The following is an 8586-nucleotide window of genomic DNA, read 5'->3' on the forward strand; positions in this document are numbered from 1 at the left end:
ACACCTCAAAAACTCAAAACTGCCCCAAAAAAACTCCAGGCTCAGCAAATGCCACAAAATCCCCAAAACCATCCCAAAAAAACCCCCATGTGTCGGCAAATAACCCAAAACCCTCAAACTCACCCCGAAATAAACCCCAGGGCCAGAAAATACCCCAAAAACAACCCAAAAAAACTCCCGTGGACATGAAAAAACCCAAAAATGCTAAAACTCAGCCCTAAAAAAACATGTTCAGCAAATACCCCAAAAACCCAAAACTCACCCCAAAAACAGCCCACGGTCATCAAATACTCCAAGACCAATAAATCCCAATATGTCTCCTCCCCAGATCCCCCATTTTCCCCCAAAACCCCCTCACCTACCCATGACCACCACGGCCACGCCTTCACTGGGCGGAGCCTCCACCCAGGCCCCGCCCACCTCCTCCTCCAGCCGGCAGCTGAAATTCCCGGAAAATTCAGGCGAAATCTGCGGGAACACCAGCTGGGACCCATCACCAGTGACGTCACTGATGACGTCATCGATGAGGTCACCCGGAGTCAGCTCCACGCCATCGCGGAAGAAGCGGAAGCGGCGCCGGAAGTGACGTCGGCTCGCGGAACAGGTCAGGCGCAGCCGCTGACCCGCGGTGACCACGCCAGACGGAGGCTCCACCCAAAGCACGGGGGGCGGACAAGGGTCTGGGAAAAAATTGGGGGAAAATCAGTGTTATCGGTGATTTTAAAATTCGGATGGGAAAAGGGTGAAAATGGCTCAAAATTCAATTTTTGGCAGGAAAAAAAGCCTAAAATGCAATTTTTGGGGTGGGAAAGGAGAAGATGGAGAAGAACCACCCAGTTTTTCCCAAAATCCTGATTTTTATTGGTTATAGGAAGTCCCACCATGATCCTGTTTGGACAGGGCTTGGATTGGGTCAAAAGCCCAAAAATGGCCCAAAATTCAATAGTTTGGAGGTGGGAATGGAGAAGATGAAGAAGAACCTCCCAAATTTTCCCAGAATTCTGATTTTTGATGACTTGAGGAACTTGGGGACCCCCTGGATGGTCCTGGAGGTGCCACCAAACAGGGGGAGATTCTGGGGTTGGGATTGGGTCAAAAAGCCTAAAAGTGGCTCCTGATAGTTTCAATATTTTGGAAAAAATGGGGGGAAAAAAGGAAATTGTCAATTTTGGATATTCAGGCGGAGATTTGGGATCATGATGTGACCAAACTCAACCACACCAAACCAAACCCAACCAAACCCAACCACGACCCAACCGTGACTAAACCACACACAGCCAAGGTCCAACCAAACCCAACCATATCAATCCAACCCAAACCCAACCAAACCCAACCCAACCTTGACCCAACCCAACAAAACCCAACCAAACCCAATTCAACCTTGACCCAACCCAACCCAACCCAACCCAACCAAACCCAACAATACCAAACCCAACCTTGACCCAACCAAACTCAACCAACCTTCCCTCTCCTCACCTTGCCATCTCCTCACGTTTCCCCTCACCCCTCTCCATAGCCAAACCCTGCCGATTTCCCCTCCAAATCACCTTCCACCACCACTGCCACGGCCTGGCTGGGGTAGGAGGCAATCCAGCGCCCCTCGGTCATCTCCTCATAGCTGCAGCTGAAGTTCCCGGTCTGGTTCTGGCCGCTCCTCTCCACCCTCAGCCGGGCGCTTCCAGAACTTTCCACGATGCCCTCGGAGACCTCGAGCTCATCCCGGAGGAAGCGGAAGTGGCGCCGAGGGGCTTTGCTGGGCGGGGCCATGCAGAGGAAGAGGAGGGGCTGCCCTTGCACGTGAGGCCCGAGGGTGTCACCGTCAGGTTGGGTTGGGTCGGGCGGTCTGGTGGGAGGGGAAGCGTCAGAGGTCAAGGTTGGAGGTGAAAAGGGGAGGGATTTGGGGGTAAAAATGGTGCTGTTGGGTCAAAAGGGGGTTTTTGGTGAATGGGGGTGGATTTTGGGGTGAAAATGGTCACATTTGGTGGAAAAGTCAAGGTTTGACCTCACTGGGGATGAATTTTGGGATAAAATTTCACCGTTGCATCTAAAGGCAATGTTTAGGTCAATGGGATGGATTTGGAGGTAAAAATGGCCCAAATTGGCTGGAAAAGTCAATGTCGGGTGGAAAACTCACGGTTGGACCTCAATGAAGACAAATTTTGCGATAAAAATTCCAAATTGGGTGGAAAAGTCAATGTTGAGTGGAAAAGTCAAGGTTGGACCTCAACAAGGATAGATTATGGGATCAAAATGCCCCTGTTGGACCAAACCCCAACATTTTGGTCAATGGGGATGAATTTTGGGCTGAAAATGCCCAGTTGGGTTGAAAAGTCAACACTGAGCCTCAATGAGATGAACTCGGGACAAAATGATGGAGTTGGGTAGAAAACACAACATTGGGTGGAAAAGTCAAGGTTGGACCTCAATGGGGATTTATTTTGGGATTAAAACCCCCAATTGAGTGGAAAAGTAGTAGAAAAGTCAACATTGGGTGGAAAACCCAACCCTGAACCTCGGCAGGACCAAATTTTGGCCTAAACTCCCCAATTGGACACAGAAGTCAAAGTTCGACATCAACGAGAATGAATTTTGTGATAAAAACGCCCAAATGGGTGGAAAAGTCAAGGTTTAGTGGAAAAGTCAAGGTTTAGTTGAAAGGTCAAGTTTGGACCTCAATGGGTATGAATTTTGGGATTAAAACCCCCAATTGAGTAGAAAAGTCAACATTGGGTGGGAAACCCAACCCTGAACCTCAGCAGGACCAAATTTTGACCCCAAATGCCTCCTGAAACCCCCCACTCCAGGAGTTTCCATCACAAAACCTCGGATGTTGACGAATACAGCCCGGCTGGGAGGCGAGTGGAGGACACGGCCACCGCGCCGGACGACGCTGTAGGAGCAGGTGTGGAAGCCGCCGTCGCGGGGCCCGGTGACGGTGAAGGTGTGGACAGACGTCCGGCGGGACGTACGGACGTCGCTGGCCCAGCCCGAGGTGCCGGTGAAGCGGAAGGCCTGGATGCGGTCGGTGCCGGGTGGCGCCGGCGCGGCGCAGGAGATGGACACGGCATCGCCCACCAGGAAACGCGCCTTGGCCGGTGTCACCGAGATGCTGGGGGCGGGAGGGGAGAGGTCTGGGGAGAAAAAAGGGGGAAATGAGAAAAAATTCAATGTTTTGGAAGTGGGAATGGAGAAGATGGGGAAGAACCTCCCAATTTTTCCCCAAAATCCTGACTTTTCCCAAAATTCTGATTTTGTTTTAGGTGGAGGAGGTTCCTCCATGACCTTGCTTGGGTTGGGCTCAGATTGAGTTGAAAAAGCCCAAAAATGTCCCAAAAATTCCATTTTCTGGAGGTGAAAATGGGGAAGATGGAGAAGATAGAGACCCTCCTAATTTTTCCCCAAAATTCTGATTTTTTTCCTAAATATCTGATTTTGTTTTCTGGAGGAGGTGTCACCATGTCCTTGGTTGGGTTGGACTTGGATTAGGTCCAAAAGGCCTAAAAATGACCCAAAAATTCAGAGTTTTTTAGGTGAAAATGGCAAAGATTGAGGAGATGGAGAAGAACCATATGGTTTATCCAACATGGTTTTTCCCAAAATCTTGATTTTTGTTGGTCATGGGAGGTACCACCATGACCCTGCTTGGGTTGGGCTTGGACTTGTCCAAGAAAGCCCAAAAATGTCCCAAAATTCCATTTTCTGGAGGTGAAAATGGGGAAGATGGAGAAGATAGAAAACCTCCCAATTTTTCCCCCAAATTCTGATTTTTTTTCCTGAAATTCTGGGGTTTTTTCGGGTGAAGGAGGTGCCACCATGTCCTTGGTTTCTTTGGATTTGGATTAGTTCTAAAAGGCCTAAAAATGACCAAAATATTCAACGTTTTGGAGGTGGGAATGGAGAAGGTTTTGGAGGTGGGAATGGAGAAGATGGAGTAGATGTAGAAGATGGAGAAGAACCCCCAGTTTTACCCAAAATCCTGTTTTTTGCCAAATTCTGATTTTTTTGTTGGTTGGACGATGTGTCTCTATGACTGTGGTTGGGTTTGGCTCAGATTGAGTAAAAAAAATCACGAAAATGATCAAAAATTTCACTGTTTTTTGGAGGTGGGGATGGAGAAGATGCAGAAAAACCACTGAAATTTTGCCCAAATCCCAGTTTTTTGGCCATGGGAGGTGTCATCATGATTCTGGTTGGGTTGGGCTCAGATTGGGTCCAAAAAGTTTAAAAATGGCTTAAAAATTCAGAGTTTTCGAGGCGGGACTTGAGAAGGTGGAGATGATGGAGAGGATGAAGAAAATCTACTCAATTTTCCCCAAAATTCTGATTTTTCTTTCCTAAAATTCTGATTTTTTTTGGGGTGGAGGAGGTTACTCCATGACCCTTCCTGGATTTAGCTCAGGTTGGGTCAAAAAACCCCAAAATGGACAAAAATTTAATTTTTTGGAGGTGGGAATGTAGAAGATTGTGAAGGTGGAGAGGAACCTCCAAATTTTCCCCAAATTTCTGATTTTTTTTTCCTAAATATCTGATTTTTTTTGGGGTGGAGCATGTGCCACAATGACCCTGCTTGGGTTGGGCTCAGATTGGGTCAAAAAAAGCCCAAAAATGACCCAAAAATTCAAATTTTGGAGGTAGGAATGGAGAAGATGCAGATGAAGGTCCCAATTTTGTCCAAAATTCCGATTTTTTAGGGACTTTTTTGTTACCTGAGGGCTTCACCGGCGGGAAAAGGATCGGGAGAGAGGCTGGAAAAAAGGAAAAATGGGAAATTTTTAAAAAATTGGAAAAATTGAGGAAAAATGTTGAGGGAAAAATGGAAAAAATTTGGAATGGAAAGGAAATGAAAAATTACTTGTTAATTAATAATGAAAGGAATAAAAATTTAAAAGTAATTTAAAATAAAAAGGGAATTAAAATACTATTAAGAAAAGGAAAAATTTGGAATAAAAAAATTAAATTATTTATTGATTAATACTTAGGGGAAAATTAAATAAAAGGAAAAATTAAAGGAAATTAAAAATTATTTTGAAATAAAAAGGAAATGAAACCGAATTTTCAGAAGGGAAAAAACATGAAAGAAAAAAATTTAAAAATTCTTAGAGAAAAAATGGGATAGAAAGGAAATAAAAATTATTTATGAATTACTAATAAGGTAGAAATAAGGGAAATTAAATGTAAAATAATTTTAAAATAAGAAGGAAATTAATTATTATTTTTAAAAGTAAATTAAAAATAAAAGACTAAAATTAAAGAAAAAATTTAATAAAGAAAGAGAAATTAAAAATTATTTGTTAATTATTTTTTTGGGTGAATGAATGGAAATTAAAATAGAAATAATTTAAAATAAAAGATAATTTTAAAAAGTAAATTAAAAATAAAAATTCAAATAAAAGGAAAATGGAAATTGAGATCAAAAGGAAATTAGACATATTTATTAATTGATAATTAGGGGAAATTAAATAAAAGAAAATTCAAAGAAATTAAAGCAAAAAATAAATTTTAAAATACTAAAAGTTCTTTTTGAAAGAAAATAGAAAATAAAAGGAAATTTAAAAATGAAAATTAGAAGTTATTTGTAATTATTAATTAGGTGAAATGAATTTAATAAAATAATTACAATTATTTAAATTTAAAAGAAATTAAAAGAAATTAAAAGAGTATTTAAAAAATTAAATTAAAAAGGAAAAATTAAAATTAAAAGGAAAGGAAAAATTGGGATAGAATAGGACACTAAAAATTATTTTTAAATTATTAATTAAAGGAAAATTTAAAAAGGGGAAATTGAAAAAAATTTAAATAAAAATTTCAGTTTAAAAATGAAATAGAAAATAGAAGGAAATTAAAAATAAAAATTAAAAAGTCAAAGAAAAAGGAAAAATTTGGAATAAAAAGGAAATAAAAACTATTTCCTAATTATTAAATAGGGGGAAAGGAATTTAAAATTTAAAAGAATAAAAAAGTAAAAAGGAAATTAAAAGTGAATTTTTAAAGAAAATAAGAATAAACATTAAAAATAAAAGGAAATAAATATTTATTAATTAGTAATTAGGGAAAATTAAATAAACAAAAATTTGAAAAGAAACTAAAATAAAAACTAAAGCAAAATTAGAATAAATGGAAATAAAAGAGAATTTTTGAAAGGAAATTTAAAAATAAATGAAATTTTAAAATAAAACCTATTTTAAAGATAAAAAGAAATTTTTTAAAACTGGGAAAATTGGGAAAATAGGGAGAGAGGAGGAGGAAGAGGAGGAAGAGGAGGAAGAGCAGGTGGGAAAAAGGGCACGGAAATGAGAGAAAAAAAGGAAAAAGTGGGGAAAAAGGGAGAAGAGAGAAAGAGGAGTTGGGATGAAGGGCAGGAAATAGGAAAAAAGGAAGGGAAAAATTGGAAAAATTGAGATGGACGAAGAGGAGGAGGAAGAGTTGGGAAAATGATAATGGAAATTGAGGAAAAATGGGGAAAATTGGGGAAGAGGGGAGGAGGAGGAGCCCGGGGGGGGGGGGGTGGAAGGAAATTTGGGGAAATTGACTGGGGAGGAAGAGGAGGAGGAGCTGGGATGAAGGGCAGGAAAATGGTGGGAAAAAGGGAAAATTGAGGGGAAAAAAGGAATGGAGGAGGCAGAGGAGGAGGAAGAGTTGGGAAAATGGGGATGGAAATTGGGGGAAAATGGGAAAAATTGGGCAAAATGGGAGAGAGGAGGAAGAGGAGGAAGAGGAAGAGGAACCCAGAAATGGGGGAAAGGGGAATTCGGGGGAAAATGGGGTGGGGAGGAAGAGAAGGAAGAGGAGGAAATGGGATGAAGGGCAGGAAATGGGGGGAAAAGGGAAAATTGAGGGAAAAGGGAGAGAGGAGGAGGAGGGGAAGAGGAGGCTCACCGAGCAGCAGGATGAAGCTCAGCTGTGCCATGGCCCTGTCTGTTCCCTGGCACTGGCACTGGCGCTGGCACTGGCACTGTCCCCTCCCTGACACTGTCTCCTCCCTGTCCCTCCTCCCTGTCTCCCCTCCCTGTCCCCTCCCATCCCCAAAGTGGCACCATCCTTTTCCTGTCCCTGTCCCCTCCCTGTCACTCTCACTGTCCCCTCCTGTCCCCTCCCTGTCCCCCCCACCCCTTTCCTGGCACTGTCACTGGCTCTCCCTGTCCCTATCACTGTCCGCCTTCTGTCCCTGTCACTGTCCCCGCCTGTCCCTCCCTGTCCCTATCACTGTCTCCCTTCTGTCTCTGTCCCTGTCCCCTCCTGTCCCCCCTGTCCCTATCACTGTCCCCCTTCTGTCTCTGTCCCTGTCCCCTCCTGTCCCCCCGTCCCTATCACTGTCCCCCTCCTGTCACTGTCCCTGTCAAACCCCCGTCCCCTCTCTGTCCCCCCTTGTCGCCCCCATCTCCCCCCTGTCCTTGTCCCCGTCCCCATCCCTGTCCCTGTCCCTCCTTGTCCCACCCTGTCCCTGTCTTTGTCCTGTCCCATCCCCTCCTGTCCCCTTCCTCCTGTCATCTGTCCCATTGCTGTCTATCATGTCCACTCTCTGTCCCTGTCCCTCCTGTCCCCTCCTGATCCCGTCCTTCCTATCCTGTCCCTCTCTGTCCCCCCTGTCCCTATCACTGTCCCACTTCTGTCCCTGTCCCCTCCTGTCCCCCCTGTCCCCATCACTGTCTCTTCCTATCCGTGTCCCCTCCTGTCCCCCCTGTCCCTATCACTGTCCCACTTCTGTCCCTGTCCCCTCCTGTCCCCCCTGTCCCTATCACTGTCCCTTCCTATCCGTGTCCCCTCCTGTCCCCCCTGTCCCTATCACTGTCCCCTTCCTGTCCCTATCACTATCCCTTCCTATCCCTGTCCCCTCCTGTCCCCCCTGTCCCTATCACTGTCCCCTTCCTGTCCCTGTCACTGTCTCCTTCTGTCCCCCCTGTCCCTATCACTGTCACCTCCCTGTCCCCCCCCATCCCTGTCCCCCACCATCACTGTCCCCCCCTTTCCCCTCGCTGTCACCTCCCTGTCCCTGTCCCTGTCCCTGTCCCTGTCCCTGTCCCCCCTGTACCTCCCTGTCCTCCCTCCCCCCTGTCCCTTCCCTTGTCTCTGTCCCCATTTCTGTCCCCTCCCCTGTCCCTCTCCCCTGTCCCCTCCCCCGTGTCCCCAATTTGGAGGGAAAAGTGGAAGCGGGAGTTGCGACACCGTGATGACGTCACAGGGACGCGGGGGTGGCTCTTGCGACACTTGGGGACATTCCAGGTTGGGGGGGGGGGGGGGGAGGGACACGGGGTGGGGAGGGAGGCGACATTGGGGGGGCACCCAGAGGGCGACAGCAAGGGGATGACAATGAGGAGGTGACACTGTGACACTGAGGAGGTGACACCAAGGTGAGGGTGGCATCAGTGAAGGTGACACCAGGGTTAGTGACGCTGAGGTGAGGGTGACACCAAGGTAGGAGTGGCACCAAGGTTGGTGGCACCAGGGTTGTGGTGACACCAAGGTGACATCAACGTGAGGGTGACACTGAGGTGAGGGTGGCACCGAGGTCAGTGACACTGAGAAGAAGGTGACACCAAGGTGAGGGTGGCACCAGGGTGAGGGTTGGTGACACTGATGGGAAGGTGA

At 45.6% G+C, this 8586-nt stretch overlaps 1 protein-coding gene across 1 annotated transcript; it reads right to left on the bottom strand.

The window, feature by feature from the left end:
• Positions 1-362: 362 nt before the first annotated feature.
• LOC128940001 (uncharacterized) lies at positions 363-6907 on the bottom strand (the record flags this gene model as incomplete). The annotated part of the gene is given in 6 exon segments (XM_054281320.1): positions 363-680; positions 1548-1796; positions 1799-1843; positions 2823-3131; positions 4707-4745; positions 6877-6907. Coding segments are annotated over 6 exon segments (991 nt in total), but the record flags the coding sequence as incomplete, so codon positions are not given.
• Positions 6908-8586: the final 1679 nt, after the last annotated feature.

Source organism: Melozone crissalis, unplaced genomic scaffold, assembly GCF_028551555.1.
Source record: "Melozone crissalis strain CALT ecotype California unplaced genomic scaffold, PUWL_Pcris_2 ptg000031l_1, whole genome shotgun sequence".
In the NCBI taxonomy this organism is placed as follows: domain Eukaryota; kingdom Metazoa; phylum Chordata; class Aves; order Passeriformes; family Passerellidae; genus Melozone; species Melozone crissalis.